General features: G+C 40.1%; 1 protein-coding gene across 6 annotated transcripts in view; it reads left to right on the top strand.

Moving 5' to 3' along the window:
* The first annotated feature begins 2883 nt into the window (after nucleotides 1-2883).
* The window catches only part of AUH (AU RNA binding methylglutaconyl-CoA hydratase), a 114787-nt gene continuing 98217 nt past the window's right edge, over nucleotides 2884-19453 (top strand). For 2 of the 6 annotated variants that reach the window (XM_056324137.1, XM_056324139.1), the window contains exons 1-3: nucleotides 2887-3166; nucleotides 10874-10941; nucleotides 11039-11126. In XM_056324137.1, coding sequence (XP_056180112.1) covers nucleotides 2953-3166; nucleotides 10874-10941; nucleotides 11039-11126 — 370 coding nt within the window. In that variant the 5' untranslated portion in view covers nucleotides 2887-2952. Of the gene's footprint in view, nucleotides 3167-10873; nucleotides 10942-11038; nucleotides 11127-19453 lie in introns of all 6 variants that reach the window. The other 4 variants (XM_056324140.1, XM_056324141.1, XM_056324138.1 and 1 more) reach the window with 4 other exon arrangements.

Below are 19453 nucleotides of genomic sequence, written 5' to 3' on the forward strand. Positions count from 1 at the left end.
TGACTATATTTTCAAACAAAAGCCTTGAAATGCTAAGGAATGTGATGCACATTTCCTTTTTCAGTTACAGTCCTGTACACTGCAAGAACCTGCAGCCTGATGTGAACGGGCTTTCCAGGGTAATTCCAAATGTAAAATTAACTACAGTGAAGGACCTTCAAGTTTTTTTATTGGATTAGATTATGATTGAGTGACCATATTAAAAGTTACAGCTGAGTGCAGAGAATTGCTGAGCTATTCTCCATGTACACTCATTCTATCTTCATTCATGTTAACATTGCTTCTCTGGGCATAAGGAAGGCTGAGTCAAGATTTATACAGTTGTGCTAAATCAATTTATTTTACCTATCACCAAGTATCAATATCTGGATTTTTGTGTGCGACAGCAAGCACGTTACCAAATGATGTCATATGTTATTTAAGGAGTTACTTAACAGTTTTGCTCCAGTTCCTCCATTATTTTTTCTTATTATGGTATATGTTTAAATAATAATCTGCATGTCAATATACTTTCCCTCTGTAACTAAATACTTTGACTTTAAAGCTCTGTTGTTAGAAGTAAACCACAGTGAAAAACCACAGGGAACAAAAGAACACGGAAAACTGCTTTCATTCAAGAGTCCTGATTCATGCTTGAACGTCAGTACAATGGGAGGAACTGAATATACAGTACTACAAAATGCACTGTAGTATTAAATTACCAAAATAAACGACACTTTTTATGAGTATCAGTTTTAAGTAATAATGGAGAGAAACAGTTCAAAGAACAGAATAAGCCACTATAGCAGGCATCTTTATGTCTTGTTGCCAAAAATCTGAAATTTCATTTTTAAACAAAACATTTACTCTGTAGACTGCAAAAAATCTCAAGACCTTTAACTTCATTATGTTACAATGATAGCTATGTTACCGCTCCTCACAAGCACCGTTTTCAAAAAACACTGAAGGGGTCATTGGAAATAAAACTTTTTATCTAGGTATAAACATGCCTTAGAAATGTAGATGTGGGAAACCGCAGAAAAAGTGAATAGAAATTATGCTACGAAAGTAAAATCAAACAGTGACAGTGTAAAAGAAAATTGTACTCCTAAAATTGCTTCAGCTTTGACCATGATTGTGGGTATTTGAGGCTGTTGGGCTTGATTCCATATGCTGACCTCTGCTCAGGAAAGTGTTCTCTAATCCTTGAGTCTGGGAACCATCGCAAATGACTACACATCTGCCTCCAGCTTCAAGGCAACATGATGGTATTGTAGTGAACCTAGCTTCAAATGTCTTTTTACCTTATCCTGTGTCTTCTAGAATAGTGCTCTCTCGGTGTTTCTATTGACATGATGTTTCAGAATTTGTTCTCATAAAACAAAATGTTCTTCAACTGTGAACAAAATTTCCAGGACAGGCATTCTTTATTCCTTTCTGCTAGAAAAGTCTTTAGCATACTACAGGCACTACTGGAACAGGTTGTTAATCACAAGCTATAGTCCTGTTTAAATAGTAAAACATAATAAATGCAAGGTGATAGTCTGCCTGTTCCTCCCCCAACATTTGCCCTTCATGGTGCTCTACAAGAACAAATAGAACATTATTTTTAGACTTTCATTTCTCCAGAAGGAAGGCAGTGGAGGAGCTGCTGAGCAACTGCATGAGGGAGAGGAAATGCAGTAGCTAGTTTTCCCAAACGACAACCAAAATGGCTCCATCTGAGCCTCTGCTTAGAAGTGGTACAGCTTTATCCCTCTGATTAAGTAACACTGAGGTTTGAAAGTGACAGGGAGGTGGGCGGGGGGCTCAGAGGCATGTTTTCTGTCCTCAAGGCCTAATTCTCTGGAGTAAATAAATCTGAAGCAGCCAAACTTCACAGCTTTAGGTGACTCACTACTATCCTGGATTAACTGCAGCTACAGCAACCTTTCCCAAGTCCTGTGTAAGAAATCAACTTAGTTATTTATATCTAATACATATATATCTATATATACATATATAGAGATATACAGTCTGGCCCAACTAAATGTTATGGTCTTGACACATGGATCAGTGAAATTTGACTGTCCTTTCGAAACAGGTCATAGTTGTAGTGCAACATGAGTTTGCAACTGAAGGCGGTAACTATCTCCCACCTGCCTTGTCGCTTATATCTTTTGACTGGCTTCATGCCGGTATGCCCGTCAGCGTGCATGGTGGGCAAACAGGCACCACATCAGTGCTGCTTACACAACTAAACCCAGGTCTGAATACCAAGTTGTATTAATTTGATCCTTACTTTTGTGAAGCAACGGCAATTCTGTGTGCCCCCTAAAGAGGAGGATGGGGGCAGAGCAAGAGGGGAAACCAGCGCCAGCAGCCTTCAGCCTCGGTGTGTGGAACCAGGCGCTACCCATGTTGTGCCGATGCCACCACCCGTGCCAATGCCACCAGCAGCACCAGGCATGGTTGCGCTTGAAAAGAAGCAAGCGCCCAAGGCTTGCCGCATGTTCATCCCGGTGCTGCCTCACACTGCGCAGCAAGGCCCGAGCACGTTGCCTTTAACGCGGCCTCCTGGCAACTTCACCACAAACACATGCACAGCGTAACCTCCCGCCACCAGGAACTCCCAGCGAGGCCCAATGGCGATGTTCATCGATGAAGAACCGCTTCCCGGCAGCGCGGGATTTCGGGCTGTGCACCGACCACCTCAGGCCCCTTCGGCTAACAGGTCCCCCCCCACCGCCGGGGCCGGCCCGCCCCACGCGGCTGCCACAGCGCTGCGGCCGGCGGCGCCCCAAGGGCGGGCGGAACACTGAGCGCCAGCGCGCAGGGTCCTCGCGCCTCGGCGGCGGCGGCGGCGGCAGCGGCAGCGGGGGGGGGTGGGGGGGCGGCGGCGCCCCGTGCGTGCCGCAGCCGGTCACGTGGGCCGCGGGACCGGGGCCGGCGGTCGCGAGAGGCTGAGGCGGCGCTGGCGGCGCAGGCAGCAGCATGGCGGCGGCGCTGGGCGGCCTGGGCCTCCTGCAAGGCCGAGTCAGGCTGGCAGCCGCAGCCGCCGCGACCTCCTCCCTTGGCCGGCCCGGCCGCCGGGCCCCGGTGTGGGGAGGCGGCGCCGCCGCTCTCCTCTCGGCCGGGAGGAGCTACGGTTCCGAGGCGAAGGAAGAGGAGGAGCTGCGGGTCCGGTACCTGGACGACGAGCACAAAGGTAACGCGGGGAAGGCGGCGGCGGGGCGGCCCTGCCCCGCGGCCCCGACCCCGCCTGGGCCGGCGGGCCGCGCTGACCCCTGCGCGCCGCCGCGGCACTGTGGGGTGGCTCCCACGGCGGCCCAGGGCGGGAGGTCCCGGGGGAGCTGCCTGGCGGCCGGGGGCGGGAAGCGAGTGGCGGCTCCTCCTCCTTGGCACCTCGGCCGGTGGCTTCGTCGCAGCGTGGAGGGGGCCGCCGGTGTGGCGGTGCGGAGCGGGGCCGGCCTGGCCTCTCTCGGCTTCTCTTTCCCAGCGTGCAACGCTGTGCGTACCGCCTGTGCGAGGTGCACCTCTGCGGGCTGGCATCTGTTGGCCACTTCGGTGGGAGAGAATGAAGTGTAGTGGCAAACTACTGCAGGCTGCTGCTTCCCACAGCTGTTATGTGCTTGTGTGCTGAGGCAGGCAAGGACGCAGAACTCTTATCTCTGTTCTCTGTTCGGGAAAGTGTGGCTTCAGCACACTTGCTCATCTCATGCTGCTTTCCTAGTAACCATCTCACCCTCCTCCTTGCTTGTAGTGCAGCCAGCTGCTGCTGACCTTGTTCTGCTCAGCTATACCAAGCGTATTGTTTTAACCCACCTGGTTAAATGAAAGGAAATCTATGCTCCAGAGTGATCTGGAGCCAGTGCATCATAACACAGGCAGTTTGTACTTCCTCTTATGGGGTCGTGCTCACCAGATTTTGGAGGTGTTCTTGCTCTGGAGGTGCTTCACCTCCTTTTGTGTCTGTCACTTCCATCCCATTTGGGTGCAGCCAGGCTAGGAATGGTGGAGAAACAGTAAGGGCAAGCTCCTTTCCTGAGGAATTATTTTTAGAGCCATTATGTTATACATATTTTCATGGAGGAGGCCGTAGTGCAGAGTTCTATTCATCTGCAGTGCATGAATGTCTTTATGTGGATTGTGTGTCCTGGAATAACCATATGTTGAGATGCACAAGTCTGTTTACATCATTTAGCATGTTACCTCAGTTATTTCAGACTTGTTGCAAATTCAGGCAAACACCTGTGGGTTGGGTATGCATATATATAGATTTGTATGCATATATAGAGCGGTAATTTTATTGTGAGCCTTAGAAAATGATTCTTTTTCAAAGGATTAACTGAGGCTCTGCTTTCATCTGAGGGCAGGTTTTTTGTCACCGTTGAGTGTCAGTAAAGTTGGTGATCCTGAAATCCACTTCTGTCTTGGTGACTTGTCTGTTCCCAACCCTTTCCAGTTCCTTTAAGATGTACTTCTTTAGTCCTGTTTTCTCAACCAACTGTGGAACTCAGAAGTAGTTTTAAACATCCATTTTAGCTTTTTAAGGTTGTTTGAAATTGAGGAAGAGGTTAGACAAGAGCAAAGGAGAGTTTGAGTTGTTGGAGGAGAGCTTTTGCTTGTTTGTTTTGTGCTTTTCCAACAAATGATAGAAGATACCTGAGTACTACTTAGCAGATATAAAAATCATGATCTTATTACACAGCAAGCAGTAAGATTAAGCGTTGTGTTGCAGCTGTTGAATCAGCTAGGAGTCTTTGTTTTTGTAATGTTCCAAAGGTTTTTAATACTGTGTGTCTATCCCAAGTTCATTGCTGAATGTTTTTGGTGCAGATACTCTTTTAAGTTTGATTGTGCAGAGAATTGAAGGAGGTTGTTGAAGAAAAGGTGCAGAGACAGTGAAAGTTTTGCATTTCAACAGCCCACTTGTTTTTATTTTTTCTGTTGAAAAAAGTCTTCTTGAAGTTGACTTTTCTTTCCTTCTCAGAATATACGTCTTTGTTAAATGTGGCATTAAAAATGCCCCAGAACATGGAGATAGCTTTTGCGGTGTTAAATCAACTGTGGCTATCATAAGGAAGGATTCAATCAATGTGTTTTTAATTCATGAATTCTCTTCAGGAGAAGGGTTTTTCTTTGGGATTGCCTTTCAGAAGGACACAGAAACAAGTAGTGGTTAATAAGTATAAGAACAAGAGTCTAGAAATAAACCAGAAGGAGACCTAAGCTTCATATGCCTCCTTCAGCAGCACAAAGAGCAGACCACGTTTCTGTAAAAGAAACATTTCTGCTTCCTCCTTGTGCTGCCACTGCATATCTTTCTTCTCGCTTTGTGTATCAAGTTGATCAATCTTTATCTGCTTACAGCATGTAATACCCCTGCCGCATTATGACACTAACTCCATGTAAGTCCCTGTGGTCTTTATTGCTCTTCTTTAACCTACCATTCCTTTTTCCATCAGTTCATGGTGGGACCCTCCTCATGCTGTTTCCTCACCATATTCTTCCATTACATGCTTCTTGGCTACATGCAGGGACAGACCTTGTCCCTCTGACAAGCTTTTACAGCGCACACGTGCTGGTTTGTGGTGTGGTTATGCTCTTGTCCATGCCCAGTCTTTCTGTGCTCCTTAGAGAAGGACGTGTTGTCTGAAGGGCTTTTACAGCTGAGGATGCTGGGGAGGCAGGGGCGCAGACTTAACTGCCTCACATACAGGCAGATAGCTTGTAGCTCTAGATGAATCTTTCCTTGCAGACAAAGTAGCAAACCATCCTGCTTCGTAACACTTCCAGGTGATTTGTATAGCATCATTTTTGGGAAGCTGTTAGACAAACTGAAATGAGACTATATTTGAAAGGGGCAGTTGCTGAAATGTTAACTCCCAACTTTGAACTGAACTACAATAGAAAAGATGTGAGATTTCTGAAGAAAGTGATTTGTAAAATGCCCATGTATTCTGAGCATGTTGCAACTGGTGAAGCTTTTAGTGTCAGCTTTCTATGAGTATAGGTGAATGCCAGTGCATTAGTATGTTTTAATTAAATAGATGTCTTTTACTTTGTATGAGATTCTACTTAGTTATTACTAGGGTTGAAATGTATTACAACTGTTGAGATTTCAGAACTTTAAGCCAAGTTGCGTTAGTGATCCTATTACAAATTTTAATGAACTTATGGCTTTTGCTCTTAAAGTTATGGATGGAATTAGGAGAAATATGTCTGTAGTCTTGAATCAAGTGTTACAGTGTCACTTGCTGGAATGAGATATAAATATTTGTAAAGTTTAGATTTTTACACTAGAACAACTCTTTGTGCTTCTATTTTCCAGCTGGTTTTAGTTGAGTTTCAGTATGTAAGACAGCTTTTTGTCCTCATAAATTAGAATTTTAACGTACATGAAATGTGCAGAATAAATGTGGTCTTAAAATTGTTTGTTCAGAGGTTTAAAAGTGATAGCTAGCTGATGAATCGGAAGCGTTCTCCCTTCTTTTGCTTTGTTTAAATAAAGCCGGACTGAGCAGATGAGATGTATTAATCAAAGAAGTGAAGGAAAGATTTTAAAGTGGTGTTTAGAGATAAAAAGTGTGCGGATACGGAATTTTGAAAATGTTTTGGTGTTTTTAAAAAATACCGCCTAGTACACATCTGTATGGTTTTGCACTTGAATACTTCTTGATAAGGTGATCAATGGAAACCACCAGAATTATGCATGATATGCTCACCATAGGTTCTTGTTTTGCTTAAGAAACTACTCTAGAATAATAAACACCTTAGTCAACTTGTGTGCTTTGGTTTATCTGAGTAGTTAAGTGAGGCAAGCTTAAAAATAACTTAGCTGTCATTGATCCTTCCTCCATTTTTCAGTGCATAATTCAGATATTTTTTTTTAACTATTAAAAAGTACGTTTGATCATTTGTATGTGTATGCTAATACAAATAAATGTCTTTCTATAAGTACTTTTTATACATATGTAGTGAATCTTCCTAACTCAGATAAAATTACTAATATAAGTGTAAAGACAGGATTTATTTCTAAGCAACTGTTAAATCTGTTCCTGCCAAACATGGAGGATGAATATTTTTGAAAACTAAAAAGCACAAGATAAACAGACAAACATCATTATTTAAAGTAACATTTCCTGTGTGCTGATATAAACTGCAGTTAAACCATGACCCAATAATTTCACTTAAATTGATCAACCTGTTTTGTGCAGTATAGAAGGAAATATGATCTTCTCCCAGCAGTTTTAAATAACGATAGCATCGTATATTTTATATATGACTTTCATAGAGTTTTCTTTTAAACATGAAGAATTATATCACAGGCAGCTTTCTAATTTGACAAAGGTAACTTGTAAGTAGAGAACATATTGTACATCTGGATATGTTTTTCCTCTGATGGTTAGCTAGGCAAGCAGTACACAGCGATATGACTGCTTACATTAGACAGCATCAGGAGTCATCGTAGTCCATTGGAGAGCCTAGCTAACAGGGTAGAAGTTAGTTTTTATTATGTGGATATAATTTTTAATAGATGCATATTATTTGCTGCAGAACATTCTGAAATAATGTAGAGATGACTCCCAGGAAAACCTGTAGAATTAATATTGAGTTTAGCATTATGTGAATGTTTATTCCTTCTTAGTTTATCTGCTGCCACTTTGACACCATATAGATACTGGAATTTTATTACTTTTATTATTTCTACTCATATTTGTTGATGAATGTAATGATGACTTCCAAGTTATTTTTTTCTTTTATGAATAGATTTTCAAACAATTTTTAGAAAAAAAAATGTTTTGGAAAGCACACCTAGAGGGTAAGTATGACATTGTAACAGGTATTTAAAAATAATCAGAATTTCTGCATGACTGACGATATTTGTCAGGATGTTTACCTGCATGGCAGTATTGTCTGAACATTTTGCTTTTTTTCTTCTTCTTTATAATTGGGTTGGTGGGGCTTTGCAGTGTTATATGAGCCTGATTATTCCTTTTCACCCTGGTTAGGGAAATTTATCCTGTCTAAAATTGATGTACCCATGTGGCCAGGGTTTTAAATCTTGCTGAATGTGCAAAATGGGGAAGACTTGTCTTAAATAGTTTTTGCCAGGAGCTCCTTAAGGGGTGGACTAGGAAAGGGAGAAGGATCAAGTTCTGAGCTGTAAATCAGGAATTCTGTTTTTCAATTTCTGTTTTGTGACTTTGAGCAGGGACTTAATCTGCCTGTCGTTTGGTCACTGATTAATACATAGGGAAAACTTCCCAAATCTTACTGCAGTATTAAAAAGCCTAAGCATTTGTTTTATAGATGCCCAGGTACTATAGTAGTGGCATATTAGAACAAAACTCACTCAAATGAGAATTCAAGGGATGTCTTTCTGTATACACCACTGCAATATATAATTTTCTCTTGTAGGTCTTTCATGCTTTTCCTGCTGCAGTTCTTGCTTTGTTATTTTTTTTTCTTAATTAACAAATAGAACAGCATTGTGGCTGTGATCTGTATTTACCTCTTATTTTTCTGGAGAGGCTGGCAGAAGTGGTAGGTTTATGACTTGGTAGACCACTAAGAAGAACCAACCTGTGTGATTTGTCTTCAAGGATCATCCCTTCATAGGAAAAAGTATTAAAAGAGCTTTAATGCTAAATTAAACTTCCTTCTAAAGACACTAATATTGGTGGTGAAGCTGCAGTCTTTAGGCTCTAATGAAGAGAAGAAAAATAGAAGTGCAATTCAAAAGTGTCATTGCTGTTGACAAAAAAATGTTTCTGGAAAGGACTTTATTTCTTAACTGAAGAACAGTTTGGGGTGATAGCATCTCTATTTCAGTCAAACATCAGATTTGCAGTGTGCCTTAGAATTCAAAATCAAAGCCTGGTCAAGTGTCTCTTTGCTGCTTTAACATGTGGTGCTGCTTTTGCCTTATGCCAAATCTACTTGCATTGAACGTGAAATATTTGTATTTGGAGTAATCTACCTGAAGAATGAGTTGTGACTGTAGAAGAAGCAGTACTCCCGTTTGCTTAACAAAATATAAACAGATTCCCTTGTAAGTGCTGAATAAAGGTCCTTGCAGGAGGTCCTAGGTGAATACCTCCAACCATGGGGATGAAAAAGTGGGAATGTAGGCTTACAGAAGAAGGGTGTGAAGGTCATTTGGGCTAGCCAGGCTCCTACCCACTTTTAGGAGGTGTCTATACATAGAAATTTATTGTACAGTGGAAACAAGCAAGAATAATGTATTCTCTGTTACTTGTGTTTAACCATTCTTATTTGAATCTTGAGTGGTAGCTGGTGAGTGGAGGACTTTGCAAATTGGTAACTACAGAAGGAGCAGGAGCTGTCTTTAATGTTGTCTTGTGTAAAGACATACATGCAGGAGGAAGAAGGGGAAAGGGAGTGGGCTCAAGCACAAATGGGTCAGTCCTTTGGGAGGATGCGTTTCCCTGAAATAGAAGAAGTACTATGCACTGAGATGACAAGACCAGCACCCTGTGGAGGCTACAAGAGCCTTATGTATAGATAACTGAGAGGACATAGCGAGGTAGGTGTCAGTATCTTTCCGCAAGCAGCAAGCAATAGGACAAGAGGAAATGGCCTGAAGTTGCACCAGGGGAGGTTTAGATTGGGTATCATAGAAAATTTCTTCACTGAAAGGATTGTCAAGTATTGGAACAGCTTGCCCAGGGAAGTGGTGGAGTCACCATCCCTGGAGGCATTTAAAAGATGTGTAGATGTGGTGCTTAGGGGCATAGTTTAGTGGTGGACTCAGCAGAGCTAGGTTTTGATTGGATTTGATGATCTTAAAAGTTTTTTTTCTAACTTAAATGATTTTATGATTATACGTGCAAAGATGAGTGGTGAGGAAATATCTGAGAAAATGCTATTTCTGGAATGTCTTTGTTAATCTTGTAGATTAATGGCAATACTGTGGGCATTTTTGTTTGAGATAGAAAGCTCCCATTTTGTCTTTCGTTCCTGGTTCCTGTCCTAGTCCTTTACCTTTCTCCCCTTACTCCTGCATTCTTCAAATAACAACAACAACAAAAAATAATCTTGATTGATAAAAGCTTACCAGGGCTTGGTCGATTAAATAGGAGTGTGTGCTAGTATTTAGAATTCAGGGAGTTGTGGTGTGTTCAAGAAGTGATTGTCTAAAACATTGCTTGGTAAACATAGGCATCCCTTTTGCTAATCATACCTGGTAAATGAGGGGGGTTGAAATAAGGACAAACAAATGCTGTTGCTGTTGCAAAGTTCAAACCCATGAACATGTAATCAGTCAATGAGACAACTGATCTCTAACTGGACTAAGAAAGCTGTGAATGTGTGACTGGAGCTGTGTACCAAGCACTAAGCATAGTTTTTGTGGGAGAATTTTTCTATTATTTTTTTCCTTTTTGAACAAAAAGTTCAGGTTTCCTGTTGGTAGCATTCTTTCTGTGTTTGTGACTTCCTTTTATCTATATCAGAGTTGCTAGTTTTAGCTGTTGTAGCACTTGCTTTAAGAAGTTTCGAAAGGCAGGCTGTCTAAATATGGAAACGTGCTTTATAATTAAGTATCTTTACTGGTTGCATGGCGGCACTTCACACGCAAACATGAAATTTGTGCATACAATTGTGTAATTGTACATCAGCCTTTGTAAGCACTATTTCCGCATGAAGGTGTTAGGGCCATATTTTAATTCTTAAAATAAATGTAATTACTGTTGAACATTGAAATGTTTAACATGGGAAACGATAAGTCAATTTATTTTCTTTCAAAAACTCACCAGGTAAGTGATTACACTAGTAGATTTTTGCAGTTCTCAGTGATGCTTTTCCTGTAATTTCAAAATGATAATTCACATAGATAGTATGTATTTCACTATATTGTAACAATGATATAATTTTTCTCCCCCTCCAGGAATTGTGGTGCTTGGATTAAACAGATCGCATGCCAAGAATGCACTTAACAAAAATCTTCTAAAAATGGTAAGTGAAAAGGATAGTTTTTAGTGTAAAGGTGAAGTATTAGAATTAAGCACTTTAAAAAGTATGTGGTTATTCCCCTTCCTCCTTTTCTCTGTAGATGTCAAAAGCTGTGGATGCTTTGAAATCTGATAAGAAAGTACGAACTGTTATATTCCGGAGTGAAGTCCCAGGGATATTCTGTGCTGGTATGCAAACTTAATTTTCCTGAGAAGCTGGAAATCTCTATCTCATATTGCACAACAAAAGCCCAGATTCCAAGGAAACATGTCTTTTGTATATATTCATCTCAGTAGCAAACAAAACATTTTAAAAATTATTTTCCTTAATTGCTAACAAGAACTTAATATTGGTTTTATTCTTTCTGTGTCATAAAGTATTTAAAAATATGTAAGTTTATTCACGGTGATGGAAAATCATTTAATTGAGCTCCTGGAAAGTCTTGCATGTGCTTCAGAATGAGGACCACATAATGCTAGAGGCCATGTAAAACGTTGTGTAGAAATCTGTATCAAACCCATATTTTCCATACATTAAAATTAACTTTTATTTAAAGAATCAAACTTAAAATTCATTATGAATGTGACTGTTACTGCAGGCTGAGTGTATTTGCAAATAAAAAAACCCCAAACGAAATAAAAAGCACACCCTCCAACCCACTTACCAAGCAGCACATGTGTCTTGCAAAAGTGCTCAGGAAAATGAAAGCTCTCAACTACCAAACACTGAGAAACAGAATTTGTCAACATGTCAAAATCAATTGAAGCAACCGTGTATTTTGTGGATATCAAGTGAATAGTCTCCTTATTTTCCTATGTCCCGTCCAGTTCTTTGTGCAAAATTAATTTAAGAACATTTGAAACTGAAAACAGAAGTTGTTTTCTGCTTTCTAATATACAAATTGAACTGTCAGGAAAGAGGAGGAGATTAGTTCTAAAATCTTTTCTGATCATTTATGCAGTCATGAAGCTTGCTAGCCACACATAACATAATTAATTCAGTTTAAAATGGAAAACAGTTTTCCCAGTTTTTTTTACCTAAGTGCTATTAGTTGAGTTTAAAATTTTTATGTGCTTTTAATGTCTGTTTACATCCAGATACAGTTTGTCACTGTAAGACTTATGAAAAGAATTGTCTTAAAAAAGAAAGTAATCAATTCAGCATTTAGTAATATATATAAATAGGTTAAATATGTGTGCATTAATTAGCATATTTAATTTAAATGTTGTACCTTGTTTTAAAACAAATTTTAAAGATCAGTTACTAATCTTAGGGGAAAAGTTTAAAAGCTGTGGTTTTTAAACTGATGAATAATGCAGCATTACAGCAACACATGCAAATGGAGTTTCAAGTTAGGTGTTATGTACTTCATATAAAAAGGTGGCCATTAGTTGAGATTTGTTAACTCTTTTGAGGTTTTTCAACTAATTTTTTAATCTAATAGACATGAATTTTGTGGTAGTGTTATACAGGAAATATGAGAGCAGAAATACTGAGATCCTCTCCCTCAAAATTAGGTATGCTATTAATACTGTATTTATGAGCTCCAAGTAATTCTCTGGTATTCTTTGCTCATTGACTTTGCAGAGCTGTTTTGGTACTAAGATTTAGTGTAGTCATTGTTGCCTGTGAGTATGTATACACAGCTGACTGTAGACAAGGTACAAGGATGTTTGTGTGTGGACATCAGGAAGGGCAATTAGCCCTGAGAAGAGGAGTGTGAAAGACTAGGCCTGGATAGCTATATCCAGGTCTTGAAGCCGGGAGTTAGGGGTAGAGTGTGGACTAGGTGTATGTAATTTTTTTAAAAAAAGTGGCTGGTAATATGAGAGTCCTAGAAAAGGAAACTCCTGCAGCTGAACGAGTGAAATAAATAGTGTTCCAACAGTGGCAACTGAATTTCAGGATGAATGAGAAAATGTGAGACAGTTTGTCAATGAAAATAGGCGTAAAGAGCTCAGTGGCTGGATGGGTTGCTTTTATAGATGACTTTAAGGGGTGTCTGTAAAGAGAATGAAACTAGACAAAGCATAGTTGGGACATGGAGGAAACAGGTAACAAAGCATTTTCTGAAGGGGACTTAGGAAATTCAGTAGAACAGAAGAAAGCGTTTTCAAACTTAAATGTCAAAGGACAATGTGCTGTTTCAAGGACAATTTCCTTAAAAAAATGCAAGTATCATCTTGTGAAATGTCACATTTTCTTATGTGTTATAGTGTAATTCAACTAGGCTAAAATTTGAATATTTGTTTTAGTTTTTCTATTTCCTCAATTATATTTTCTTGCTTGCATGCATGGGAATGTATGTTTCTAAAAATACATTTTTTATGATGATTTTTTGGACCACCATCTGATGTTTTACAGACCGCAGATTGAGAAACTTTGTCCTAGAATGTAATTCCCTTTTATGTGTGGAATGAAATCCAAGGTCTTTAAATCTTGCCATTCCTCAGCTATCAACAAAAATCTGTGAAAGCCACAAGCCAAGTGTCTTGTTTCCTTCTAAGGGCTGGTCCACAAAACATGACATCCAATTGTTATTCCCAAAATGACAGTGTGGGTGATTAAAAGATTTAAACTTTGTTGATGACTGATGTGGATTTGAGTATGATTCCAAATCATGGAATTTTCACATGGTGAAATGGGAAGGGGAAAACAAAGTATTTCACCATGTGAAAATTCCATAAAATACAGAGATTGTGCCAGGCAGTCATATCTTTTCATTTCTGCACAGAGATTCGCTTTGAATCTTTTACTACTGTTTTCTTTGTATCTTCTTTCTTATGATCTATACATCCATTAGTGCAGGAAGTTCCTCATTAATATTCTAGCATTGATCAAAAGGAACACCTGGAAGTCAAAGAGCAGCTTGTCTGGGGTTAAGGGTGCATTATGTCTAGGAGGCTTCCTTGTGCTTCCATCAGAAGTGCTCTGTCTCAGAGTTAGTTCCTGGCCCCTTTCTCTGTCTAAAGCCAAATAAATAAAATATTGGCCTTTCTGGATAGAACACGTATGACCAGTTCTGGCCTATGTAAGTCTACACTGTGTGCCTGCCCAGTTCTGTGGCCAAGACAGGCGAGTGTGCAGGATTCTTTTTATTTGCTGGCGGCAGTGTTCCATCCTTGAGGAGGGCACAGCCTGCAAGGAAGGTGTCAAAAGTTTGTGATCAAGTAATTAAGAGCTGTGGTGTGTTCACACAAGGGACTGAATTACGTTGACATAGGCAGTTCAAATAGCTAAATTTTGCATTATTAATGTAATATTAACATATATATATATTAGTAATATTGCTAAGGTAGTTTTGTGAGCAGATTTTCAGGATTTTTCATCTTCATAAAACTTCTGGAAGTGTAACTCTGTGCACAGTGTGAGGAAGGGAAAAAGGACTGTCCACAGCTTGTTGCAAAACCTTAATTTGGAGTGGCAGTGTATTCTGGAGGCAATCTTACAGCTTCTTCTGATCTTAACTACATGAGATCTGAAAGAAGATACAAATAAAATACATGACCCAAGATCTACTTTTTTTGTTTTCAGATAGCGTTTGATAATGTTTGTGGTCTGAAGAGTTGAACAACCTAATGTTGCACCTTAAGCTTTTGTTGTTCCGTTTCCTCAGGCTTTGAATAAAAGCCAAAATAATATTTGTAGAACTTTCAGTTATTACAGAATTTTGCATTTGGAAGTGTTGTTTTGGCAGACTAAAGCCTGTTGTGTGATTCCAAGTCTTCTCTCTTCCTTTTTTTGTTTTTTTCCCCTCTCTCCCACTCTTGTCTATGTGTTAGGTGATGTGAAATGGGGATTATGTTACATTTTGCAATTACAAACTATGGATATTTGAGATCAGGTAATGTAATTCTCTTTGTAAGCAGTTTTATTTGTTGATGGTTACAATAGTTAAAGAAACAGACTCCTTTAATGCTGTTTTCTTTCCTCCTGTCCACCTGCTATTTCATGTACTATTGGTTCCCATAGGACTGTCCTGTTCCTCCAGGCCTCCTTTCATCTCCTGTCAAGAAGGCACTTAGGCATTTAAAAAAAATTATTCTTTATGTGTTTGTCTCAGGCAGTAGCTTACTGGCCCATAGTCCATTGGTTCAGTTTACAGCTCATACAAATAAACAAAATGCCATGCTGCTGTTTTACAGTTCAGAGTGGTTACTGTTTTGTTTTCCTTTCTCTGGTGCCTGGCCAGCCAGGACAGTTGCTTAACCCTGACTGGCCTAGTACAATCAGAGATTGTTTCTTTCGTGAAGGTCCACATGTGAGGAGTTGTCAGTTTCCCTGCATCCATTCACCCTCTGTCGGTACACAGCAAAATTCTGATATTTCATATGGGGGGATAATGAAATGCCATGATTCCCTAGAGGAACTGACCACTTCTGGATTTCTTTTTGCATGGGAGAGTTAGGAGAGCTTTCAGGGTCAAGAACCTCTAGCTTCTTGAGATTTTTTTGGTGAGTGTGTTTAGAGTATAACTGTTAAAGAACAGGCTCTTCAGCACTGCTTCTGTAAAGTGAACTGCAATAAATGAAATAGAGATTGTGAGATGGGTGTGTTCTTTGCCTTCTGTATGTGTACACACATAGAAGGTGAGCTTTGAGGCAATTTTTAGTGGACAGATTTGAGAAAAAATTGTTCTTTGGAGACCTTATTTCAGAAATCTTTGAGACATATCAGAATACAGTAGATAATTAACTTATTTTTTGTTGTAACTGGTTTTCAGGATAATTTGAAATATTTGAGTATTGGAGCTTTTCAAACCACTTTGCCCTAAAAGTCACTGCAGCTTGGCCAAAAAATCCCCTTCTTGGAAAAGGAGAAGTAATCTTTCTGCCAGCAAAAATTCATAGTTTGGGTCTGTGGTGTGAGTAAAGCCAGCACAAATGCTTTTCCTGTTGGCATAACTTGTCTACATCAGAATTTTGTTTCCAGCACAGCTGAGTTGGCTGTATGGTGTGTGGTTCCCGGCTGCCATTTCCAGCTGGTGTAGTTTTTCTGGCAGAAGTTTATGAAGCAGACAAGCCTGGTAGAGCAGATCTTTGAAGTCTTCATTTATGGGTTTTTGATCTGGAGGAGGAGAGGAGTTCCATAATAGCTCTCAAATACTTGACCTACTCTTATTTTTGTTGAACTAGCAAGAGTAGTAGGGGAGTATTACGTGGATGTAGTCTCCTTTTTCCCTCCAGTCTGTGTTAAGTAAGCAAGAACAGAGGTTATATTTTTCCAGGTCATAATTTGGTGTTCCAGATTGCACCTCCTGCACAGGAATCGAGGAAAGAGTTTGTTTGTTAATCCAGTGTTCCCTATTGAGGCTTCAGATCATGCACGAAAATATTTCAGTGTCTTTTGAATATTTTTGTTGCTGTACATACATTTCATTCCCCAAAATAAATGCCTTCAGAGGTAGACTGTAGCAAGGTTCTTTTTTTTTTTTTTTTTTTTTTTTTTTTAATTTATTGCAGACTTTCACCAAAGTTCAGATTCAGACTGATGCTAGCTGCTTGTAGGCTGCTAGGCTCAATGACAGTTGTTTCCCCTACAGCAACGTGAGTTATGCAAAATCTGGCAGGTTCGTCAGCCATATGACAGCTGTGTCTTGTGAGTATGTGCGGAGTTATCTGTTGAGTTTGGAGGCCACAGCTTGCATTTGCCCAACATTGGTGATTTAACTTCTTAATTTTATTTCTGCTGTTGTTTTTCTGAAGGAACTAATAGACGTCATGATTTTCTGGAGCAAATGCTGAACAACGGAGCCAATAAAGAGTGCAGTCAGGATTGTGGTTTAATCCCCTATTCTATACACAAACCCCCAAAACCCAATAAGAAAAACTGGTTTAAATGTCTTTCTTTTGGAAATATCTCAGCCAAATAACTCCAATTGCTCCTCTACCTGCTACCCTGAGGAGCCATACTGCATTTCAGAAGAAATTAGAATGACTGGATTTTTGAGAGCTAGAAAAGTTCATCTTAAACAAAAGTTTGTTCTTGGCATTAAGTATGGCAGAGCTGCCATGTTCCTAATCGATCACTTACATGATTCTAGTATTGGAACGTAGTTCAGGTAGGTTCAGCATGTTACTTGATGCATGTTATTCTGCCCATGTTTACCTTAACCTTGTGCTAATTGTAGAACAAGGGAAATTAGAAAACAAAAATTGCTTGTAGTTAATGCAGCACATAGTGGCACAGTAAATAGCTGCATGCGTAGTTTAGGCTGAAAAAATAGATAAATGTGCATCCACCTTTTAGCTGCATAAAAAATGCAAATGGAAGGTTTCCAGGAAGTCTTTCAGTAAGAGTATGAGAATATGACCGTGTTAATTTTCTGGAATCCAGAAGAGTGATCCATTCCTATGAGGGGGCAGGCACAACAAATGGGGTAGGAAGCTGGATGGGACTGTCAGCAACAGTGCAGTCAGTTCTACTTATCTGTGAAACTTTCAGCTAAGTATCACTTGGCTGCCTTCTCATTAGTGATTACAGCGCCTGATTTGAGAAAATTACAGGAAATTTTTTTGTTTGTTCCTACCCCCGTGCCCCCCAGTCGCTTTACTTAAAGTTATTCTGTAGCTGGGAACAGAGCTTTTAAACCAGTGTATTGGGTTTACCTGGTGGTAGTCCCTGTGAGAACAGAGCAGGAGCTGTCCCTGTATTGGACACAGTGGGATCCACCCAGCTCCAAAACAGACCCATGGCTGCCCAAAGCTGAGCCTGCCAGAGGTGCTGGTGGCACTTCTGTGATAGCATATTTAAGAAATGGTAAAAAAACATTCGCAGGAGCTGTGACAGAGAGGAGTGAGGAAAACATGAGAGAAACAGCCCTGCAGACACAAAGGTTAGTAAGAAGGAAGTGAAGGAGTTGCTCCAAGCGCCAGAGCAGGGATTCCCTTGCAGCAAAAGTTGTCTTTTTTTTTTTTTTTTCAAAAAAAAGCTTTGCAAGTTGTCTCCTTGCAGCTCATGGAGTACCACTGTGGAGCAGATATCCACAGTACGGCCCATGGAGAACACAACTCTGGGTGCCCTGAAGGAAGCTGCAGCCCGTGAAGAGCCCTATCAGGAGCAGGTTCCTGGCTAGCCTGTGCAGGAGCATATTTACTGGCAGGTGCAACTCATGGGGGACCTACACTGGAGAAGTGTTTCTGAAATACTGTACCCTGAGGAAAGGACCCATGCTGAAGCAATTCTTGAAGAACTCTGGTCCATGGGAAGGATCCATGGTAAAGCAGTTTGTGTGGGAGGGACCCTATGCTGGAGCAGGGGAAAAGTGTGAGGAGAAAGGAGTGGCAGAGATGAAGTCTTATAGTCTTACTGTAACCCTCATCCCCCGTGTGCTGCTCAGTGGGGAAAGAGGTAGAAGAGTTAGTAGTGAAGTTGAACTAGGAAAGAAGGAAGGATAGGGGAAGGTGTTTTTACTTTTGTTTCTGTTTCTCACTATCCAAGATCTTTTTATTCTTGAGGAACTGTGAAATTGAGTATGGACTGGTCATACAAAGTCTCAGAGGAACTTGTGTAAAAAATGGGTTAAATAAAAGTAGTTGGGAAGCTTTCTCTCCAGTTGAAGTAGTGACCAGTACTCGGTAATCGGTACTGCACAGAAGCTAAGTGGATTAACCTCAAAAGAAGGGACTAAACCTGTGGCTGCTTTGTTCTTTCTGCCATCCCTTACTTGAGATGCAAGATTCTTTTCATCAGGATTCAGCAGGACATCTGTTTAGATGTCTGTCTTCCTACATTGTGTACTCTTCTGTATAAAACTTCTGTATAAAATGTTTTGTGTCCCTTTCCTCTAGTTTTAAAGTTCTCTAATGATAACTTTAGTTAGTTACTTAGTGCCAGGAGTCTTGAGAAAGACTATGTTCTTCCACTGATTGAAGACTATTTGAAATGAAAGTACTTTCAACCACAGTGTATCCGTCTCCAATATCAAAAGTTTTTCATAGGCTTTAGTGGAAGCAGAAACAACTTTATTCATTTATTACCACAGCATAAAACTTTCAAAAAAAGTTTCTGGTAATTGGGTGTATTCAGCTGGGATGCTAGTTGTGGATATTTCCATGCAATTTTTCTTCCTTTTTTGGTCTTGAATGAGCTGTAGACTATAGCTCACTGTGATTTGTGAGTACAAAGCTGATGAATAACAAATTTAAGACCAGGCCATTAGTGAAGGATAAATTACAAGAGACACCATTTTAGCAGTATTTTCCCTTGATTGATGTAATTTTGAGATTTGCCTTTTCAAGCTGATGAAACAGACCATCTGACCATTCCTTCTTTTCTGTGGATTGTGATATCTGATTAAAAAATGGAAATGTAAAATGTTTGTTTATACCAGTAATATAAGCATTCTTCTTTCTCCTTTCCCATTAGAATTGAAGCTATCTTGAATCTGAGATTTATGCTATTACTTGAGACTTACCTAAGTAAACGAATCTGTCTGATTTGGTCCTCTAGTTATGTGGTGATTCTTGCCAAGCAGAATCATAATTTTTGTGGACAATGACTTAATAGGAATGAT

This window comes from Falco biarmicus, chromosome Z, assembly GCF_023638135.1.
Source record: "Falco biarmicus isolate bFalBia1 chromosome Z, bFalBia1.pri, whole genome shotgun sequence".
In the NCBI taxonomy this organism is placed as follows: domain Eukaryota; kingdom Metazoa; phylum Chordata; class Aves; order Falconiformes; family Falconidae; genus Falco; species Falco biarmicus.